Genomic DNA, 21,338 nt, shown 5'->3' on the forward strand with positions numbered 1-21,338 from the left:
TTGATGCAGGTGTTTCAGGTCACACTTTATTAAGAAGAGAAACAGCACACTTCCCATTCAGAGGGCCCCTCTGTGAGGGTTGGGGGGCAGAACACATTCTGAAAGGCCAGGTCCTGGCCTCGGCAGATGTGTCTTCTCTGGCCCGCCCCGCCCAGGTGGGTATGAGAAAGCTCCCACTCAGCAGGGTGGGCAGGAACTGTCCTGCTTTCCCTGAAGGCACTAGGGGCCAGGGGTGTAGGGAGGGAGCCGGGCCCGCCCCAAGCTGCCCAAAGTGCCCACGGGGCCTAGGGATTGAGCCAAGGGTGCTGCAGGCAGTCGGCTGCACTGGCCCGCTTCTCGGGGATGTATTCCATCATGGGCAGCAGGAAGGCGCTGAACTGTGTGGCCTGCTCCAGGGGCCACTCGTACTTCTCCATGAGCACCTCGTACAGGCCCCAGTGCTTGAGGTTGTGGATGTGCCGAAGCTCCCCTGGAGGCAGGCCAGCATGCCGCAGGTCAGCCTCCTCCTGGGAGGCCTGTCATCTGAGACCCCTCGGCGGCCCCCAAGTTCCCACATCACCCCTCCATCCAGGTGGCCCCACCTCTCCGGTTGAAGAACTCCCGGGAGTAGCGGCCTGAGAGGGCAAAGGCTGGGGGGATGTCTCCTAACAGCTCCACAATGTGGGCGATGTGGTCTGTGGACAGAAAGGGAGCTGGGAGGTTGGCCAGGCGGCTGGGAGGTCCTGAGGCCGGACCCTGGGGTTCGCCACTTCCTACCCTCATCACGACTGTAGTCTTCTCCCGAGTGTGGTTCGAATAGGTAGTCGCCAGTGGCCAGCTCAAAGGCCTGAAAAGGGCAGAGGGTAAGGCTGTTGGCCCCAGTGAGTCCGCCCGGATGGGGTACAGCCGTAGGCAGACATACCATGCACGCTGTGCTCCAAATGTCAGCTGGGGGCCCATACTCAGCGCCGATCAGCACCTCCACAGCCCGGTACTGCCGTGTCTGGATGTCCTCGGTGAAGTGCTTGTGCTGGAGGCAAGGGGAGCCCGGGAGAGGGGCTGGGGCCAGGGCTGGCCTGCCCTTAGTTGCCCCCAACATGTCTCCCACCTTCTGTGGGCCCATGTACCCCAGGAGCATCGTGGGGCTCGCTCTGAGCCTCAGGGGCCCCCCTTGTCCTAACAGGGCTTGGCAAGGTGACCTGAGACAGGCCAGCCCCTGCACCATGGCCGTCCATCCCCGCCCATGGGCCTAGTCCTGCCGACCGGGTGGGAGAGGTGCTGTTTTGGGCTCAGCCCTGGGACTGCAGCCTGAGGCAGGCATGGGGGTCTGGTCGAGCCCCGGGGACCAGCCTCGTTCATAGCAGGGTGCCTGCTCATACCACCCAGCAGGCGTTGCCCAGGTCTGCGATCTTGATCTTGATCTTGTCTGCGTTTTGGGGCTCTAGGGGGTTCACCAGGAGGTTGGAGGCACCAAACGGTGCTGGGGAAGCAAGAGAAAGGAGAGTGGCTGAGCTGGTTGGGCACCGGCCCAGCCCTGCCCACTGCCTGCTGGCCTGGTCCCACTTACTGCTAGGGGAGAGGAGGCCGCCAGCCTCCCGCTGGTTGGACGAGCCTGAGAGGATGGAGCACGAGGCGGGGGAGAAGAGGGAGCCCGAGAAGCCTGAGGTCTGGGAGCCTGGGCTGAGGCTGCGGTTGCCCCTGGGGGCCGGGGATGAAGAAGCCGGAGAGGGGTCAGCCCCCATGCTGCCCAGGTGGCAACCGGAAGAGGATGTGGAGCCGCTGCCCGCCTCAAGTCTGGAGCTGGAGTCTGGGGAGACAGGCCAAGGTGCTGAGTGGGCAGCCACCACCGGGGGGCCCACTCCCTGCTCCCGTCCTTACCCTCGGCCTGGGCCGCGGCCTCCATGGCCTCTAGTTTCTGCAGGTCACGCAGTCGCTCCTCCAGCAGCCGCTTCTGCTGTTTCCGCTTGCGCCGCATTTTCTTCCTCTTGTTTTTTGACAGCTTCCCCGTCTGCCGAGAGCCAGGGTCAGCCTGGGGGTGCCTGGCAGCCAGCCACGGAGCAGCCCAAGTGTGTCCACAGGGCTCCCACAGGGGACAAGGTCTGCAGGTCCCAGGACTCCATGGCCACCAGGGCATGGTCCTGCCACCTCGCCCACCTCCTGGGTCCCCTCCTGCCCTCCACTCTCCAGAGCTGGAGGCCAAGGAAGAACCAAGAAGCCTTTGGCTGGGCGCCAGCCTCCCCTGGGGCCAGCTGTAAACACATTGTCCTTTTGGGGAGGTGGTGGTGAGCCCCAGTGGCCACCCAGGGCCGTTTGGGGCTTGTGGCCCCCTCTGTATCACCCTCATCCAGGCCACCCAGCCTTTTGGAAATGCCTCTGCAGGAGTGTTGGGCAGCAGGGAGAGTTAGGGAGAAGGGGGAACCAGAGAGGCTGAGAAGTGAGCTCTGAGCAGATGGGAAAATGAGGCCTAGGAAAAGAGGTGGCCCAACTTACCAAGACCTCCTGGGGGGCAGTGCTGACTGCGGTGGAGCAGGCAGAGCCAGGAGAAAGAGAAAGGAACTGAGACTCAGGCTGGGGCTGAGGCCCATGGGCCCTGCCCCGGCCCCACGCAGGATCTGGGTACCTGTGGAGCGGGATGGGGGTGGTGCCCCTGACTGTTGCCACTCTGTGGCCTCAGCGGCCAGGCGCCGGATGTAGGCATCCCCCACACACAGCAGAATGTTCTCGGGCTTGATGTCCGTGTGGATGATCTTGCACTTGGTGTGGAGGTAATCCAGGCCGTGTAGCACCTGTAGAGAGCCAGTCCTGAAGTCCACCCGCCCTCCCCTGGCTGCCTGCCACAGGGCTCTTCCTGCTGAACTCAGGAAGAGCTCACCTGCCTCACGATGCTCTTCACACAGGGTACGGGCAGGCCCTGGTAGTTGGACTTGATGATCCACTTGAGCAGCTGGTGGCCGAGGACCTCCAACACCATGCACACATCTGGGGCCAGGAGTGAAGGGCAGCCGCTGGGCATGCAGCTGGGGCCCAGGTCCTGCCCACCCTCAGCTGGGGTGCGGGAGCCCCAAGGCTCAGGCAGCATAGAGCTGGGTCTGGGAGGTCCTGTATCACCACCGTCCCGGTGGTGCTCTAGTGTCCCTGTCACTCTCTAGTGTGCCAGTTGGCACCGTACTTTATGTGGTCTTCCTAGGGACAGGGCACTGGAGGAGTAGACAGGTTTCTCGGAATAGCCCCAGTCCTGTGCCCATGTCTGCCCAAGAGCCTATTGACAGCCCCCCCGAAAGGGAAGGCACACTGAGATGGTGCCTCCCACTTGGGGGTAACCTAGCCATGGATTGCCAATGCCAATCTGGTTATTTGCTCCACCCCCCATGCCCAGACACAAATCCCTGAAGTGGTGGGGGTATTTCATAGACTAGTGTTATTGGAAGGGATAAACCGCCTATCACACAGATAGCAAACTGAGGCCCCTAGAGCTGGAAGGCACCAGCCAGCTATCTCCTGCTGAGATGCCACACTTGTTTGCTCAGCCTGCAAAGGATATGGACTCCGTTAACCCCTGAGATCCTGAAGTCATCGATGAGCTGGACAATGGTTTCTCTTTTGGGGTCACTGGGGTCACTATCTCGGACCTGCAGTAAAAGCCAAGGGGCCACATATAGCTTCAACCTCCCCCTTGCCAGCTGCTCCCCCGGGGTGGGCAGCCTCTCCGGCCTTCCTGTCCCGCTGTGCTTGGGCCTCACTGGAAGAAAAGCCTCAGGCCCGCCCTCCAGGTCCTCCCCCTCAGCCGAGCCAGCTGGAGCCTGCCCTTGTGGGCGCCCCGCCCCAGCCTGTGGAGCCCGGCAGGCCTCACACCCACATTGCCAGGCCCCAGGCGGCTCCCAGGGAGCTGGGAACGGGTAGGGGAGGTGCCTCACACATTTCAGGAGCTTGATCTCATCTACAGCTGTCTCCGTGTAATGCCCCGCGCTCTTCACCACTTTGAGAGCCACAAAACGCTTGCGCCTGCAACACCGAGACCCGTGTCGGCCGCCGGCACCAGACAGACCCACGGGGCCCTCGCCATAGCCGCAGGCGTGCCCAGGGGCAGGATCCCAGCTGGCATGGAGCCCTGGGGCGGGGGGGGGGGGGGGCGACACTCACTGGATGTCCCAGCAGAGCCAGACAGTGGAGAAGTGGCCCCAGCCCAGCTTGCGCACCACGTGGTACCGCCCATTGAACAGGTCCCCGATTTTCACAGGGTAGTAGCCGCCTGGAGAAGGGAGCCCACAGAGGCCGCTGAGGGTGGTGCCTTACCCCTGCCCCAGAACGGCGCCTCGCTGCCGGAACCCCTGGCCCACGTGGGTGGGCTCCGGGCCCCCTCCTCCTCCTCCCCGGGGCCTCACCCTTGCAGTAGTCCTTGGGGTCTTCCTGCTCCTCATCGTCGGAGCCCAGCAGCCCCTGCAGCATCTGCGGCGCAGGGGCGGCGGGGGCCAGTTCGGAGCCGGAGGACTCGGGCCCGCAGGAGGCCTGCGAGCTGCGGGTGGGGCGGGCAGGCAGTGAGCGCGCGGGCCGCCAGGGGCCCCGGGCAGCCCGGCCTGGCCTTACCTGCTGCTGCTGTCGCTGTCGCCGCCGCAGCCGCCGCTTGCGCTGGCGCTCATTCTGGCCGCGCTGCCCGCAGCTCCGGCGCCCCGGGCGGCCGCTCCTCTGGGGCCCGGTCGCAGCCCGTGCATTTATAGCCTCGGCCGCTGATCTCACCCGCCTTTATAAATAGCCTCCCAGCTGCTCGGCTGTGGGCAAGGTATGCAGCGGGGAGGGGGCGGCGCGGTGACAGCGGCCCTCGAGGGCCCGATCCCCCAGGACAAGCCCCCCGCCCCCATCCCAGGGCTGGCCAAGGGCGCCGCCGTGGGGACACGGTGTGCCACTGCCTCCCTGGGGAGTTCCCTGGCACCCTAGGACCACCATACCGGAATGTGGTGACCTGGACCCCGGGCTAAGCTCCTGCACCCCAGGACTGGCAGAGGGCGCTGTAGAGTGGCCACGTGGTGGTGAGCTGGTCCTCAAACTGGAGAGCCTGCTAAGGGCCCTGTGGGCACGGTGCCCCCTCTCATATGCCCTCGGGCAGCGGCCACAACTGAAAACATGCTCTGGCTTCTGGCTTGTGCAAGCCTGCCCAGAGGCGACCCCAGCCACTCTCGTGGGTACCTCACTCCCTGGCCACTCGGATCCTGGAGCCCCAAGACGCGGCAGCCCAGTGTCCTCTCGTCCCTCCATGCGGCATCCCTGAGGGGCCCTGGCCAGGCGCGGGTCGGGGGCGTGAGGTCTTCCCACCAGAGGTACAGGCCTGGGGGCTGCCCATGTGGGACCCCAGGGCTGCATGGCGTCCCTGTGGCTCCCTGGGTCCATCTCTGCCTTGCTCCCTGGCTCCAACAAGTGCACATGTCCATGTGGGATGCACAGGGAGGTGTCCACCCTGACCCTGCCCTCGGGGAATCTTCAAGTGGAAAGCAAAGGAACCCATGGCTGTAGTGGTCCAGGTCACACAGCCTTCCAAAGCCTGTGACCCTGGGGTGGTAGCCAAGGGACCAGGTTTTGAAGAATCCGGTCCCTAAAAACGGGGTGGGCAGGGGAACCTCCAGAGAGGGAGCAGGACACACTGGAGACCTCTGTGGCTGGTCTTGGCTGAAACCAGCTGTGGGTGTGGAAGGCGAGGTGGGGCGAGGGGGCTTAGGTGACCAAGGAGCCCCCCAGAGCCTGCGGGCACGAATGTGGGGTTTCTGCAGAGGGTCATGGGCACTTTGGCTCTTTAGAGAGAACACGCTGATTGTTCCTGGGAGGGAATGGAGTCAGAATGGAGTAGAGGGAGCTTGGTAGTAACTGGTGATCCCGAGATGGGACATACTTGGTTCTACATCCCTGTACCAGAAAATAGTTGGGAAGGTGGGGTGGGCATAGATGGTGGTGGGAGGGCAGGGGCACCGTTCCTGCAGGGGTCACGTGAGGGAGGAGAACAAGGCCTTGGGGTCCTCTTTTTAGCATGTGGCAGAAGTTCTAGCTGCGGGCTGGGGGCTGGGCCAGGGCACCCAGGAGACTCACGGGGAAGGTGGGGCTGGGAACTGGGCATTTTCTAAAAAGACATGTTTGTGTTTTATTTCCAGATGTGATCCTCCAGCAAGCACATAAATACAGTGAGGGAGGGGGAAGGATTGCTATAAATTAGAAAGAAGCCCCCCAGCAGCGTGGCAAGGAGGGAGAGGGGGAGGCCCTCCCACTCTGTGCAGACTACGCCTCGGTTACGGGCTCCATCCAGGGCTCCATCCTGGGTCGAGTGCGGGAAGGCGCGGAGATGGTGGGTCCTGCTGCCGCCTGACTCACAGTTCGGTCACCTTGTTCTCCACCAGCGCGGCAATCTGCTGCAGGCGGCAGGCCAGTTGCATCTTCTGGCCCACAGGATCCTCCTCCAGGGCACCAATGATCTGCCAGGGCAGAGGGGGCCGCCTGAGGCCTCGGCCTCTGACCTGCCTCCATCTCAGTAGCAGGCTGGGAGCCAGACCTTCCTATCGAATCTTCCTCCATGAGGAAGCCGAGCCCCTTCCCCAGCCCCAGGCCCTTCCATTCCTCTGCCTACACTGGACCTGGACACTCCCGCCCCCAAGGGAGACTCCTGGGGCCTCCCTCTGGGCTCCAGAGGCACGCCCTTCTCCTCAGAGTGCCCCCAGGTCTCACCTGGTCATAGTACCTGTGGATGTGGGTGTAGAGTTCTTGCAGAGCTTGCAGGCAGTGGGGAGCCGAGGTGTAATTCTGGGGGAGGCACATGGTGGGTGAGGCCCTGGCCCAGACCTTGAGCCCCCAGCTTCCCCCTTCCCCTGTGTCCTCACCCCCGAGAGCTCAGTCAGAGCTGAATTCATCTCCTGGTAGCTCGCTGGAGGGCTCTGGCGAATATCAGAGTAGTATCTGCAAAAGGGCACAGAGTTAGAGGCAGGCAGCCCAGAAGGTCCCTAGTCCATGATGCCCAACACCTACCTCTCTACCATCTGCTTGTAGCGAGGGATCTCCCGGGCGTAGAGCAGTTTGTTCACTGGGGAATCCTGCTCCGGGAGGGGTGGGCATAAGCGGGGAGGTGCCCCCTCCTGGCCCCATGCCCCGTGGGGGTCAGCCCCACCCAGGGCTCAGTGCAGAGCCCCTGTGGCTACCCTCCACCCCGGCCTGCCCTCCTTGGCCCTCACCCGGCCCACTTTATGCTCCGAGACTGTGCAGGAGTCCATGAAGGTCTGGGCGATGACGGCGAGGACTGCGTCCACATTGTCTGACACCCGCACGTCAAAGATGAGCTGCGGGTTCTTCAAGGTGTTCACCCAGAACCGCAGCAACAGGCTGGAGACACAGGCCAGCCGTGGAGTGAGGCCCGGCCAGTCCAGCTCAGCTCCTCCACCTGGACCCCCGTGGCCCTGAGCTGCCTGGGGAGCTGGCCATACAAGGGGGGAGGGGGGCGGGGGGCGACTGGTCACCCAAGGTGACGGCCCCCAGGCCTGGGCTCCTGTCCTGGCCACGCTGGCAGTGTCTTGGTCTCTCTGGGACTCCTCTGCCCGGGGCCAGGCTGGCAGGTGACACACCTGTTCGTCTTCCAGATGTGCAAGGTCTCCGGGTCCTCAATGCTGTGCTTCTCCGCCAGCTCATCCAGGAAGTCAAACAAGTACTTGACGGCGATGGGCACGGGCCGATTCACGCTGAGGATGGCTTGGAAGGCGTCATCCACAAACTTCTGCAGCGTGCCCTAGAAGGCAGGGGATGGGGCAGTTATTTTGGGGGGTCAAGGTGGGGGGCCCTTCGAGCTGCGGCCAGCTCCATCGTCCCACAGCATCTCCCCGGCTCTGTCCAGGTGCCCTTGCTGAGCCTCCCCGGGAGCCCCACCTTCATGGACAGCAGGCGCGTGAGGTAGATCTCCGGGATGGCCTTGGCCCGTGCCCGCTCCCGGTCCCGGTCCCTCAGGCTGCTCCGCCGCGCCTTGGCTGCCTCGGGCTCCTCAGGGGCTTTCACCAGGTGCCACAGACGGACCCCACCCTCCTCGCTATCCTCCAGCATGGGGGTGTCTGAGGGTGCAGAAGCTGGGCCTCAGTCCTTGGTCCCCCTGCACCCATGCCACCAGCTGGGGAGCTCCAGCTCGCACCCAGGAGCTCCCTGAAGGTGACATGCCACCACCCTCGTCCACCCACGGGCCTGGGCCCAGTAGGGAGTCTTGGCTTCCCCGCTGATGAGGTGTTGGGAGACCCAGGTAGGGCCGATGGCATGGCCTCGAGCTCCTTGGGGCCTGTGGTCCCAGTGGGACCACACTCACTCTCCCCCGATGGGCAGCTGGGGGCCAGGCTCTGGGAGATGATGCCTCCTCTGTTGTGCAGCTGGGGGATGAGCCTCACCGTGGCTCCGTCTGGGACCTGGTGGGGAGGGGGGCAAAGGCTGGGCTCCTTCCCTTGCCAAGCCTGAGGCAGGGGGCCTGCCCCCCCAGACCCCACCCGCCAGGCACCTTGTAGTGTTGCAGGGTGTTGAGTCTCTTCCAGCGGTTCTGAGTCACCGATGTCACATCCTCATCTGACAGGGTGAGGTGACCCGCCAGGCCTGAGCGCCACTCTGGGGGTGCGAGGAAGGGACCCGGGGGAGCCAGTGAGCCCACAGCCCATTCCTGCTGGACAGAGCTAAGCTGCCAGGGGCAAGGAGAGCCTGGGGCGGGCACTCACCGAGATCCAGGGTGTGTGCCGAGGGCCTCTGGGAGAACGGGGTGCCCTTGTAGATCTGATCCAACACCTTCTCCTTGACCTGAGTGATTGTGTCTGTGTCGAGCACCCGGGTGGGGATGTGCAGTGCTGTGTTGCTCCTTGATGGCCCGCCTGGCCCCGGGCTGGCCAGCACCATCAGCGTCAGGGCCCGGAATTCCACATCCTCCCGCAGCAGGCGGCTGTCGTTCAGGGTCCGTTTTGCCTTGCCTGTCACTGCGTCCACGGGGCCCTTGTCCACCTGGTACTGGATGGCCCGGAGGAGCATGTACATTGGTTCACCAGCCACTTCCTGCAAGCATCAATCCGGGGATCAGCCGGCTGCATGAGCTCACAGGGGCAGCTGGCTGCGCGGAGCCAGGGCAGAGGGCGGCCCATGCCAGCAGGCTCGGCTTTGCATGTGGCCAGGGCAAAGGTTCACCACCTGTCCCTTACCGACACCCTGCCCTTGTGCCTGAAGCCCCCTGGGAGGGATTGGGCCACAGGTCAGGGAGGCCCAAGGCAGCAGCCCTGGCATGGGGTGAGGGGAGAGGGGCCCTCACCCTCAGGAAGGCGTACAGGCATATGGACACCCAGTTGGTGAGCAGCTTCTCTGCCATGGTCTCTGTCCTGCATGGAGCGGGCCCCAGGTCAGAGGGGCTGCGCAGGGCCGTCTTGTCCCCCACCCAAGGCCAGTGGCAGAGAACAGGCAGGGCTGACTTGCCCTACCAGTGGCTCGGGACCCAGCTGGCCGCCTGGGGCTCCCCAGGCCCACCCTGCCCAGAGCTGTCCAGGGCCAACCTGCGCAGCATGAGCTTGGGGTTCTTGTGCACGTAATGGGAAGCTAGGTCACTGAGCAGCGTCCTCATGATCTCGGTCAGGTACTCGAGCTTGCTGTGCAGTGCCAGGGACAGCAGCGAGGCCACGTGGCAGCGGTCCCGCTGAGAGAAGCTGGGTTGCCCCTCCAGGGTGTGGATGAGCTAAGTGGGAGTGGCAGGGCACCGGCACTCACTCTGGGGAGCCTGGCAGCCCGCATGGCCTCCCACCACGCAGCCCATGTCTGCCGACCACCCAGCCTCCCTCTTCGCCCCAGGCCCCCCTCCAGCCTGCCCGCATGGCCCTCACGGTCAGGAGGAAGAGCTTGCTGTTGAGCAGGTTGGAGAGCTGCATGAGGCCCTGGTGCATGGGTGCGCGGCGACCCTCTTCACCCGGCCCCTCGACGGCTGGCTGCAGGGTGCCACCACTGCGCCCGGGGAAGAGAACCCGCTCGGCGTAGGTGCGGTAGTCCACAAAGGGGATCCCGCTGGCCTCCAGGTCGCTGCTGAGGTCAGTCATCTCTGTCATCAGGTCTGCAGGCCGGGAGCCACCGGGGTCTGAGCTCGGGAGCGGCTCTGCCCGCGTCCCGCTCCCCCCGCCCACCCTCCCACCCCTGCCCCACCTGTGAACTCCTTGCGGCACTGGTCACCTACGCCGATCTCCAGGTTCTCCAGCTGCACCAGAACCTTCTGGTAGTCCCGCAGGGCTTGTTTGCTCTTGTGCCTGCCGCCGGGGGACCGAGCGTCAGCCACACAAGCCGGCCTGCCTGGGCCGAGACCCCCAAGCCCAGATGGCCGACTGTGGGGCACCCTTGCCATAAGTGAAGAGGGGACTGGACTGGACACTAGCGTGTATGTGATCCTCACCTGTACATGAGGGTCAGGAGGAGCACGGCAGTGATCAGCAGGGCTGCGCCCACGCCCAGGCCCACTTGGGCCTCCACGGGGAAGGCAGACAGCACGGGTTCCACCTCATACTGGACCGGGCCCAGCGCCAGGTGCACGTTGCCCATTTGCACCTGGGGGTGGTGGGAAGCACAGGATTCCTGAGCACTGGCTCTGATGGCTCCGGCTGCCCACCCCTGTGCCTGGGGTCCCAGCCTCACCACAAACTGCAGCAGGGTGCCCGAGCCATTGCTGGGCTGTGGGACCCGCGGGGGTGGCTCACAGTACAGGTGTGTGAGTGTCAGCGTCTTCACCAGGCACTCGCCGTCGCCAATGTGCACGCGGACTTCCTCCTTGCTGATGGCCAGGTTGAGGCCCTCGCCCTGGGAGGCCGATCACGGGCCTGAGTGAAGTCACTCAGCCTGTGTCTGCAGGTCCCCCCAGCCCCCCAGGACTGCTGGCGGAAACCCTGACCTCCACATCCAGGATGTGGCCTGGCTTGAGGCGGTAGGGGCGGGTGGGCCCCCCCTCATGATGGAGGGGGGCCAGCCGAGGGTTGGGCTGGTACAGGAAGTCCTGGCCCCCACTGGCGCTGGCAAAGTCCACATGTACGTTATCCAGGCTGAAGAAGACCCGCCGGGGGCTCGCCGTGTCAGGCACCGCGGGGCTCCGGCAGAGGAGGAGGGTGGATGAGTTGATGGAGCACACGCTGGAGCACTGGGAGGGGGCAGGCCGAGGTGGGGTGAGCTGGGGACTCCCGGCCCGCCCCGATCCCTTGCTGAGCACAGCCTCGCCTGCCGCTGCAGGCTCACCTGCAGCCAGCCCCGCTCCAGCTGGGTACAGGCCTGGGGGGCCGCAGCTGGAGCCTCGCAGCCGCTCCTAGGGGTCCGGTCCTGGGACTGCAGCTTCACAGCGGTCCCCTCCGAGGTCTCCAGCCACACGGACAGCAGGGGCTGCTGTACCACGTCCAGGCCCGTGCCCCTAACTCGGATCAGCCGCCCGCCCCTGCACCAGGACGGGACTCAGCACGGCCCGGGCAGCCCGGCCCCATCCTGCCACCCCACCCTGCTGGCAGGGTGCAAGTGCACCAGGTCCTTACCCCCGGAAGCTGACACTGGGCTCGGCTGCGACGAGCTGGGGGTTGGCAGTGTAGTGGAAGGGGCTGGCGAGCAGCAAGCGCTGGGCCTGGCCGAAGACCACTCGGACCACTGCATCTCCTGGGCTAGCCTGGGGCATGGTGTGGCACACGATGGCCTCAGGACACACCGGCTCTTGGCTGCAGGGTGGGGAGTGGTCTGGCACCTTGGGTTTGAGCCTCAGCCTAGCCAGCCCGCCAGAGACCCACTTTGCCTCTCCCACCAAGGGCAGAGACCCCCCACCACCACTGTACGCCAGGGGACTCGGGCCCGTCGGGAGCACCCCCAGCTGGCAGCGACCAGCTGGAAGCAGGAGCCACTTACATAGGGCAGGGCTGGCTGCCCACAAAGGCGCTGATGTTGCCTCCTGTCTGGAGGCGCTGTCCGTGGATGGTGAGCTGGGTTCCCCCTGCCTGGGGGCCCCTCTGGGGACTCAGGCTCAGCAGGACAGGGTCCTGGGAGACAGGGCAAGCTAGGGCAGGCATAGCCATCTGGCCTGGCATTTCCTCACCTTGGCTCCAGTCCCTAAAGCCCTGTGCCCCACTGCCATGCCCCACCAGGGGGTGCTCTGGTCCCCTCCCTGTGTCGTCTTGTCCTCAGCCCCAGCTCTAAGCCCTAAGATGCCGTCACCTCCTCGGGGACCTCATCACCTCCTCGGGGGTGCTGTCTGTGCCAAGGGCTTCCTGGCTCCGGAAAGGGCCCCGGACAGGAGGACAGGAGGGCTCAGGCTGGCACCTGGAGGCATCTCTGCTCTCCTGCATCCCTGTGCCCTCCTCACCCTCCCACCTTGGCCCCCAGCCCACCCCACACTCAGTGGCCAGAATGACCCCTCAGATCACATGGCTTCCTTCCTGGACAAGAGGTAACTCTTCCTGCTCCCCTCAGGTCAAGTTGGAAGTGCTTATCCAGACGTCACTAGCCTTCTGCCCCTTCTTGCTACAATCCCCCGGTATGGGCACACACCCTGGGCAGGCACTGACCTGGTAGGTGAAGTACTGGGTTGAGATGCCTGGGGGCCGCCCTTTGATGGCCACTTGGATTGGCCCCATGGTGCGGTTGGGGGCAGGCGATGTGACACACACGATCCTGGTGATGGAAAGCCCATGGCTGCTCAGGGGCCCTTGCCTGGCGGGAGCCATGGGGCATTTGCCAGCCGCTGCCCAAGGCTCAGCCCCCCTCCCTCTGGTTTATCATCCTTTGGTGCATCTGACCCCGGGCCCACGTGTCTTGGCTCCAAGCCTCCCTTCTTTCTGGGTGGCCAGTCTCTGTGGGCCTCCCTGGGATGGCATCCCTCCGCCCCTGGCTACCAGTATGCTTCACCGGGTCGAGATGCGGTAGAGAGATGGCTCAGGCCTGCAGGGCCGGCCAGCCACGCTCACAGCGTCCTGCACGTCGGCGAAGTCCCGGCCCAGGTTGGAGCCCTGGATGGTGAGAACCAATCCGCCCTCAGGGGGGCCAGTCAGGGGCTCAACCTGTAACCGAGAAGGATGGTGAGGGAATGCCCTTGACCCACACCCACTGAGGTGGGGTGGGCAGGGCTGCTAGGACCAAGAAAGTGGGGGCTAGGGGTTTAGGGGAGGAGGCGGGTGGCTAGGCCGTGGGGGGGGGGGGCGGTGGGTGCAGGTTCAGGGGCTCACAGTCTCGATCCTGGGTGTGGGACACAGCGTCTCCACGGCTCCAGGTGGGCATAGCGGCCCATAGCGACAGGCAGGCTGGCCGTGGCTGCACCACAGGCAGCCCAGACTCCCATTGGCTGCCTGGCAGTGACTGCAGTCAGGGTGGCCCACAGCGCAGTCGTACAGGGTCACTGGTGGGGGGGGTTTAGGAGGCATGGTGAGGCACCCCCGCCGGCTGCATGCCCTGCCCTGCCCACCCCACCGCCCCCGAGCTGACCATGAAGACTGTGGGCATTGTCCAGCCGCTGGCCCTCGCCACGGGTGACGTAGATGGGCACCGGGAGCTCCCGCTGGACCATGGAGGGCTGGAACTGGGAATGGAAGGGAGGGTCAGGCCCAACGCAACTCAGAACTCCCAAGACCCCCGCCCACCTCCTCCGGGAAGCTCTTCCCCACATGGATGCCCCCTCACCCCTGCCTGGTGCAGGGCACATCTCCCAGCCGTGGCCTGCCCAGAGCAGACCTCATGGGTGTCAGTGGGTTAAAGTGGGCAAGCGAGCCCCCGAGGGCCTGGGACAAGCCCAGGCGGCAGGAGGTGTCCAGCGGCAAGTGAGACTGGGGGGTCGGGCACCTGCCCACCTGCTGGGCCTGGCAGTGAATGAGGCCTGAGTCCCCAGACACCTCCTCCAGGGATGCTGGCAGCCTCTGCAGTTGTCCGGGCAGCTCCAGCCAGCAGTGGTAGGAGGCAGGCAAGCCCTAGGGGGTGTATGCCGTCAGCAGCCTGAATGCCATCGTCTGCCCCCGGCCCCCACCTGCTGGAATGCTCACCTGGAAATGCTGAAGGTTCTGCACGCGGAGGGCCAAACGGCTCTCCCAGCCCACTGGCACCAGGAGGGGGCCCACCAAGCCCTCGACCCGAGGACAAGCCCCCGGGCCACGCACCTGGATGTCCGCCTGGCCAGAGGAGACCGCTTAGCGCTTTGGAAGGCAAGGGGCCTGGGGCGGGGGGGTGTGGGGCAGGGTGGATCCACTCACCTCTTGGGTGCTGTAGATGGTCCTCTCGCCCTCTGGACAGTGTTCTCCATACACACAGTGGCTGCTCTGGGGGCACCAGTGGCAGCGCCAGAGGCTGCCCACACAAGCACGGCACCTGGGAGGGCAGGGGGCTGCTGAGATGGGGCACTGTCTAGGGTGCCCACCCCTACCCTGCAGCCAGGCTGGGCACTCACGGGGCAGCTGCCTCCAGGGCTGTGACTGCACTGCAGTCATAGAAGGAGAAGTTGGTGGCAGCCACGGGCACGTCCTCGAACATCAGGGCCAGGGGCAAGGTGATGTGGTCTGGGAGGGGGGTGGCAGCGGCAGGGCAGGTCAGGTGGCTCCTGCCTCTTCCAGTTCCCGCCCTCACCCCTCACCCCAGGGGCCCCTCACCTGTGCCTGGAGGGTTCAGTGGCAGCTGGTCCTGGGGAGGAGTGACGCAGGCCACCTGGGGCCCTTCCACATGAGCCAAGCTGTCATAGTTGCCAAAGGCACAATGGAAGTATTCGTCCATGGCCAGGGTGGGCAGCCGGGGTATCGACAAGGTGACCTAGGGCACATGCAAGGAAACCCAGCAGGTGGGGGCCTTTGGAGGGGGCCACGGGGCTGAGGCAGAGGGGTCCAGGCCGGGAAGGTGTGGGCAGAGGCAGAAGGAGAGAAGGAAAATGGGGTTCACCTGGCCCTGCTCCTGGCGGGGGTGTTGGGCTGGTAGCACGCTCTCAATGTGCAGACAGAGGCCGTCCGCGTACGTCCACAGCCACTGGTTGGGCTGGGTTGCCCGCCTGCATTGGCTCTTGCGGGTACACCTGCGGGGCAGAGGCCCGATGGGGCCTTGCATGGGACTCAGGCTCCCTGGGTGATGGGCAGTGAGGGGCATGATACGGTCCAGGTGGAGCACAGCAAGCGGGGGGCAGGGGAAGGGACTCCGCTCAGACAGGAAGGGGCTGACCCCGCAGGGCCTGGGGGCTGACACACGGCCTTTGGCCTTGACTGTGAGTCGAGGGCTGCTGCTGCGGTGGAGACGAGCACACGGACCTGAGTGACGGGCGCCATCAGGGATTGATTCCTTGGGCTGCCAGGTGGAGGGGAGCTGGAGTGGGCCAGGGGGCACCTGAGAGAGGCCGACAGAGGCCTTGCCCAGCCTGAGGCAGTGTTGGCAAAGGGACCCCAACCAGGCTTGGGGAGGTGGACTGACCTCCAGGCCCACCTAGAAGCACTGCAGACACAGTGTCCCGCCTCACCTGCCCTGCAGGACGCACCAGCCACACAGAGGGTCCTGGGCCTGGAGGCAGCTGCTGCAGTCCGGGAGCTGTGGGCAGGCTGCCACGGGTACCCGGGCCACCTGGACAGGAGGCAGAGGGCAGAGGTGGTGGGTGCAGGGCCTCAGGCTTCGTGTGCCTGGGCCCCTGGGACAGCCCTCACCTGCTGGGACGTCAGCACGTAGAGGTGGCTGCCGCTGCTGTCCACGAGCAGGTCGGGGCTGATGGCCGAGCCTGGGGTCCCCACTTGCTGTGAGTGGTACACCTGGCCTTGAGTGCCATTGAGAAAGACCTGGGGGAGTGGGGGACAAGGCTCGCTCTCAAGATGGCCACAAGCCAACCATTCGGGGCAGGTACTGTCATGGCTGGGGTTCTAGGGGAACCTCCTGGCCCACAGAGCCGGCTCCCATTCCCCCCAAGACAGGGCAGCTGGGCCAGGCCATTGCGGGTGAGGCAGGCCCCCGGGCATCCAGTGTGCCCAAGTAGCCTCCTCGATTGAGCCTTACCCAGCTAAGGGAGACACGCAGACCACGAAGAAGCAAGAGTCCCCTGTTACCAGCTGCAGCTGCCGCGGGACATCCCTAAGCTACACATCCAGAGGTGGAAGGAGACGGATGCTTCTGTGAGCCGTCCCAGGGTAGGAGGGCATCCAGTAGGGCCACTGAGGCCAGTCCCGGCATGGCAGCATAGAGGCTGGGCACCGGGGGGTCTGGCTGAGGGCCGCCTTGCCTTCCTCAGGCCCTTACCTTGTGCAGCTGGCCCCGGACATCCCCCAGGAAGGCGATCGTGTGTCCGTCCGCCTGGAGGGCCGCGACAGCACTGATGGAGTATTTGAGCTGCAGCAGAGGTCCTGCCTCCACGGGCTGGCGGCCTGCGATGGGGCTGGGCGTGTGCTCATCGCCACAGGGGTATGACTCTGGGGAGTCCTGCAGAGATGAGGACGAGCGGGGAAGGAATTAGTGCCCAGAAGAGGGAGGCCGGAGGTGCCTTCCCTGGGCCCTGGTCTGCAGTCCGTGGAAGAGGGCAAGGCAGCTGGTAGGACGTGCCCAAGGTCGCACCTAAGAGGGAGAGACGATGAGCCTGGAGACTTAGCCTAAGCTGGCCCTCCGTGTCATCCTCTAAAGCAGAGGTCACTGGTAATGGGGAAAGCATCCAGCCACCCTTGGCCAGACAGTGGCTGGATGGCTCAGAGAGTCCCTGGTGGCTCAGACAGTGAGAGTGTCTGCCTACAGTGTGGGAGACCTGGGTTGATCCCTGGGTAGGGAAGATTCCCTAGAGAAGGAAATGGCAATCCACTCCAGTATTCTTGCCTGGAAAAATCCCATGGACGGAGGAACCTGGTGGGCTACAGTCCATTGGGTCGCAAAGAGTCGGACACGACTGAGCGACTTCACTTTACCCTTGGCCAAGGACCTGTGACAGCCGCGGCTCTGGGCTGGGAGATGATTCAGGTCCACAGAGGGCCAGGGCCAGGGAGGCAGGCTGGGATAAGATAAGGTTGCCAGATGCCAGCGTGCAGAGTCTCAGGGGACAAGGCAGGGGTGAGGCCTGGGCCCAGTCACTCACGGGCGGCAGGGTGACACAGCGCGATGTGACGCCATATTCCACGGTGGCTTCCTCGGTGCCGCTGGGGCCCCGGCCGCCCGCCGTGTAGCAGAGGCGCCGGGCCCGCTCCATGCTGGCATCCAGCTCGGCCAGGGGAAAGGCGCACAGGGCCGCCTGCACGCCCCTCAGGCCGGCGGCAAAGGCCCCCAGTAAGGCTCCTGGGGCAAGGGCAGCGGCCTGTATGAGCCCGTGGCCCCGGCAGCTGAGGGGCACTTCCACGTAGGAGTAGAGGTTGGCATCCCTCAGGCAGACCCGGGCCACATACGAGCGATACTCGGCCTGCGCCCGGTCCCCGCGGCGCCGAAAGACAAAGTAGGCCGACTGGGCGTCGGCGAGGGCCGCCACATAGCTGTTGTTGTAGTCGGAGAGGTCACCCACCACCAGGCGGCCCAGGCCCTCGCTGGAGAAGGGCTGTGGCCCGGCCAGCTGGCGCACCGTCAGGGGTGGCACCCCCGCCGATAGCTTGCCTGCCAGGCCCCGGGCCACCAGCAGGAGGTCCCGGTCGGGTCCAGACACCACCAGGCCCACCGTGGGCACCCCCAGGGTGTTGGCGGCCACGAACTGCCCGTCGCCTGGGTCCTCAGCCCGGTAGAGGAGTTCTGCCACATCCTCCAGCCGGCGCTTCTCGCACACACCCTGCCGCACCTGCCCGCAGGCCACCAGCTCCCGGGCCCGCCCGCTGACCAGCAGCAGCTGGTTGGTGTTGTCCGTGAGCCGGGCCTGCGGGCACTCGGCTGGGTCCCGGAAGGGCACGCAGTCAGGGCTGTCGAGGACGGGACCCGTGATGGCCACTGACTCCAGCTGCAGCTCAGGGCTAAGTTGGAAGAGGCGATTCACCGCACCCACGTAGAGCGCCCCCTGGCCCGGTGCCAGCGCCAAGTGGTGGAGGGTGGTGTTGGGTGCTGAGAAGTGGTGCGCCCCGGTTGGGGTGGGTGGCGGGCACAGCAGTGGCAAAATGAACAGCAGGCGGGCACCCGGCAGATGCCGGGGTGCCATCTCGGGGCCCTGGGGGAGGCCAGGCAGGAGGGCGCAAGTCAGGGTGGCCATGGGAACTGAGCGCCGGGGAGCAGGAGGGACAGGCAGACAGAAAGGGAGGGAGAGAAAGGCGGATAGACAGAAGCAGAAAGCTGGGGCAGACAGAAGCAAAGGGAGAGGAAAGAGAAAAAGTCCAAGCGACTGGGGGACCAAGAGAGGGATGGAGAGTCCCCAGGGATGACAGTGGGGTGCCCATGCATGTGCAAGGGAAGAACTTTCTTCATCTTCCACTTTATATGCAGATCCTACAAGGCCACGAGAAGACCTGCAGAAGGACTGAGTCACCGAGAGAGGAGAGACCCCTGAAAGACCCTATAGACAGCAGGGGCCAGTGGCCAGGGCCAAGACAGAGAGCAGAGGGCTTGGGGGATAGAGGAGGGTGTGGCCCAGACTGAGCTGGGGGTCCTCAGTGCCGAGGCAGGGGAGGTGCAAGGGACCGAGAGACCACCCAGGGTTCAGGGATCAGGGGAGGCCAGTCCTTTGCTCCATGGCTCCAGGAGCCAGGGGTCCACCAGGGTCTGGCATGGAGAGTGTTGATGGGGATAGGGTATGAGAAGACAGGGCAGGGACTTCCTTGGTGGTCTGGTGGCTAAGACTCCATGCTTCCAATGTAGGGGCCCTGGGTTTGATCTCTGGTCAGGGAAATTGATCGCACATGCCACAGCTAAGACCCAGCACAGCCAAATAATTAAATAGAAACTTAAAAAAGACAGGGCAGAGAGAAGACAGGCAGAAAGAGTGGGCCCGGGGGAGTGAGAGGAGCGCTTGAAGGAAAGCTTGAGCCAGGAGTCAGGCATCCCCGCACCCCAGCCTTCAGCCATTTAGGGTCCAGACTGGAGGGAGCCCCCCGCAAGCCCCCACCCTGCCCCGGCCCTGTAGGGGCCCAAGATCGAGCCCGAAGCAGAAGGCTCTGAGTGGGGTCCCTGCTGCGCCTTCCAGCTCACCTCCTGGCCAGGGGCAATTAGCAGCCTTGCATGGTGCCCAGGTGACAAGATGACACGTCACGAGCCCCTGGGCCCATGACCTCCTGAGCCTCCCTCCTCCTGAGCCCAGAGGCAGAGCCCCAGAGACGGGGCAGAAAGCAGGTCCTGAGTTGTTGACTGAGGGTCCCACACTGTTGGGGGTGCGGGCAGGCACCAGCCAGGAGGGTACCCGCGGGCATTCCATAGCCAGCAGCTCCAGCCCCCATGGGCGTGCCAGCTGCTGGGAGAGCCCCCGAGGAAGGCCCCTGCGCCCTTATCTCGGGGGCACAGACAGGAAGGTCAGGCCTGCCTCGGGGACTGGGCCATTTCCTCTGGGGCCCGGTATCAGCGGCCGTGTCTGGGGCGGGTCTGAGGCTAGAGGGCCTGCAGCTGGAGGTGCTGGGCAGGAGACCCCTGGGCTCCAGGCTCTTCTGTGCTCGAGGGACTCGGGTACTTACCCCGGCGGACGGCAGCAGCAGAGGCATCTCCTGGGTGGCGTGGCAGACACCTCCTGGGTTCAGCTGCCCCGGGGCAGTGGTGACGGACACAGGATGGCTGTAGGGGGCATTGTCCTGAGTGGGAGGGAGACAGTCGAGGCTTGGCCCCATTCACATTCACCCCGCAGGAGGAGGGGGCCGGGGCCTGGCAGGCGGGCTCCCCCACAGCTGGCAGCTTTGTCTCTGCCCCAACAATGTCCCTTCTGTCTGGAGGCCCAGGCCAGGGACCCACTCTCTGGTGTTCCTAGTCCCACATCCAAGCTGCCCTGACCCGGGGGCTCCCTGTCACTTCCCACCCCCAGGGAGACACCCCCCTGGGGATCTGGAGACAAAGGGGGCAGAGTGCCTTCAGCCAGAAAAAAATGAGACCCACACAGCCAGTTCTCCCATGCCCACCCGGTGCCAGCCACCAGGCTCCTCTCTGTGTGCCCCCAGGGGTCCCTGTGAAAGGCCTGGAGGAGGTCACGGAGCGCCGGCCCCCCCGAGGGTCAGCCCCTGCATGGGCAGTCTCACCCTCTGCAGCCTTGGCGCCTGGCTGGAGGCAAGCCTTGGCCCTCAATGCCTGCCTTTGTCGCGGCCGGAGGCAGGGGAGAGGCCGGCCAAGGCAGCACCCCCTGCCGGGAGACCTCCCCTTATGCCCCCAACTCCCCACCCCCAGGGACTGGCAAAGTCGTGCCAGGTACAATCTGGTGCCAGTGGAGGGGGCCGTGGCCAAAAGGATGCACAGGAGCAGATGGGCACCCAGCCTTCAGCCTCGGGTGGGGACAAGACTACCAGCAGGTGGCCAGCTTCCCATGCCAGGCTCACATGGCCCCGTCTGCACACCGAGCTGACAGTGCTCAGGCCTTGGCTGTGGGGTGGGAACCAGTCAGGGTCCCCCTCTTGCCCACGGTGTGCAACCGCAGCAAGCTCCAGGGCCCAGTGGCAGTGGCAAGGCTGGCAGCCACCTGGCTGGGCCGGTTGGGTAGCTGTGGGGGTGGGCAGCAAGGTGGGCTGCTTCCCTACCCCCTGTGCCCTGCCCAGTGGCCAGAGGCACCAGCTCTCCCATTTGGGGCCATAATGGGAGTCTTACCACCCAGCTTTGGGGCCACCCCCCTGGCTGCGGTGGGGAGATCCATGCCCCCCACTCCCCCACCCTTGACCTGGAGGCCCCTGAACCCTGTGCCTGGCCAGCCCCGGCTCCTGCCTACCTGGGTGGGGCTCCTGGCCGGGGCCGAGGAACAGCTGGCAGTGCCAGGAATGAGTCCCGGCCTCCCTCCCCACAATGCAATCGCGCCCAACCCGCCTCATCCCGGTGGCCCAGCCTGGGCAGTCCAGCCCCTCCATGCCCGCCCCTTTGCCCAACGGCTCAGGGCAGGGCACTGCTGCCCTCTCCTGGCTTTGGTGGGCAGAGGTGCAGGGGCCGGCTGCTCACTTGCCCAGAGGAGATGGTGCCCTCCCATGGCGGGACTGGCAGGCATGCAGTCCATAGCCTGCCATGAAGTGCCTACTGAGTGCCAGACGTGACCCCGGCACTGGCACCGTTCAGAGACAAAGCCCACTGCTATCTGTCTCAAGACATTCCTGGATCTAAGAGGCATAACTACCTACCAGCGGATGAGACCTCAGCTCATCTGTGGACGGCACTGTGGATCACCAAGGACGGGGACTCAAGTCTACGGGTGCTCAGGTCCTCTAGATGTACAAACTGGGTTTAGAAAAGGCAGAGGAACCAGAGATCAAATTGCCAACATTCATTGGATCACGGAGAGAGCAAGGAAATTCCAGAGAAGCATCTACTGCTGCTGCATT

At 65.0% G+C, this 21,338-nt stretch overlaps 2 protein-coding genes across 5 annotated transcripts; both read right to left on the reverse strand.

The window, feature by feature from the left end:
* Nucleotides 1-4: 4 nt before the first annotated feature.
* On the reverse strand, nucleotides 5-4,705 carry SRPK3 (SRSF protein kinase 3). Its single transcript, XM_006043675.4, has 15 exons — nucleotides 4,564-4,705; nucleotides 4,362-4,492; nucleotides 4,120-4,228; nucleotides 3,894-3,981; nucleotides 3,521-3,608; nucleotides 2,852-2,958; nucleotides 2,600-2,765; nucleotides 2,470-2,495; nucleotides 1,858-1,987; nucleotides 1,547-1,786; nucleotides 1,359-1,459; nucleotides 902-1,009; nucleotides 757-826; nucleotides 582-674; nucleotides 5-469 (listed from the first exon to the last, which is right to left on the reverse strand). The coding sequence occupies exons 1-15, from the start codon at nucleotides 4,686-4,688 to the stop codon at nucleotides 285-287; spliced, it is 1,767 nt and encodes a 588-aa protein (XP_006043737.1). The 5' UTR covers nucleotides 4,689-4,705; the 3' UTR covers nucleotides 5-284.
* Nucleotides 4,706-6,106: 1,401 nt separating this feature from the next.
* PLXNB3 (plexin B3) lies at nucleotides 6,107-21,105 on the reverse strand. 4 transcript variants are annotated; one of them, XM_025277253.3, is made up of 36 exons: nucleotides 20,738-21,105; nucleotides 19,509-19,622; nucleotides 17,015-18,058; nucleotides 16,195-16,374; nucleotides 15,612-15,740; nucleotides 15,431-15,531; nucleotides 14,866-14,995; nucleotides 14,583-14,739; nucleotides 14,384-14,492; nucleotides 14,190-14,304; nucleotides 13,983-14,108; nucleotides 13,794-13,910; nucleotides 13,432-13,525; nucleotides 13,176-13,345; nucleotides 12,859-13,010; nucleotides 12,519-12,624; nucleotides 11,863-11,993; nucleotides 11,502-11,678; nucleotides 11,215-11,407; nucleotides 10,877-11,119; nucleotides 10,624-10,785; nucleotides 10,385-10,536; nucleotides 10,141-10,241; nucleotides 9,828-10,051; nucleotides 9,504-9,682; nucleotides 9,266-9,332; nucleotides 8,688-9,015; nucleotides 8,477-8,580; nucleotides 8,291-8,387; nucleotides 7,867-8,045; nucleotides 7,569-7,729; nucleotides 7,182-7,329; nucleotides 6,979-7,043; nucleotides 6,834-6,909; nucleotides 6,682-6,756; nucleotides 6,107-6,431 (listed from the first exon to the last, which is right to left on the reverse strand). In XM_025277253.3, the coding sequence occupies exons 2-36, from the start codon at nucleotides 19,533-19,535 to the stop codon at nucleotides 6,327-6,329; spliced, it is 5,724 nt and encodes a 1,907-aa protein (XP_025133038.2). In that variant the 5' UTR covers nucleotides 19,536-19,622; nucleotides 20,738-21,105; the 3' UTR covers nucleotides 6,107-6,326. The 4 variants fall into 4 exon arrangements, with proteins under 4 accessions (XP_025133038.2, XP_025133037.2, XP_025133036.2 ...); XM_025277252.3 differs by lacking the exon at nucleotides 20,738-21,105 and having other exon boundaries at nucleotides 6,695-6,756; nucleotides 19,509-19,798; XM_025277251.3 differs by lacking the exon at nucleotides 20,738-21,105 and having other exon boundaries at nucleotides 19,509-19,796.
* Nucleotides 21,106-21,338: the final 233 nt, after the last annotated feature.

The sequence above is a fragment of the Bubalus bubalis genome, chromosome X (genome assembly GCF_019923935.1).
Source record: "Bubalus bubalis isolate 160015118507 breed Murrah chromosome X, NDDB_SH_1, whole genome shotgun sequence".
In the NCBI taxonomy this organism is placed as follows: Eukaryota; Metazoa; Chordata; class Mammalia; order Artiodactyla; family Bovidae; genus Bubalus; species Bubalus bubalis.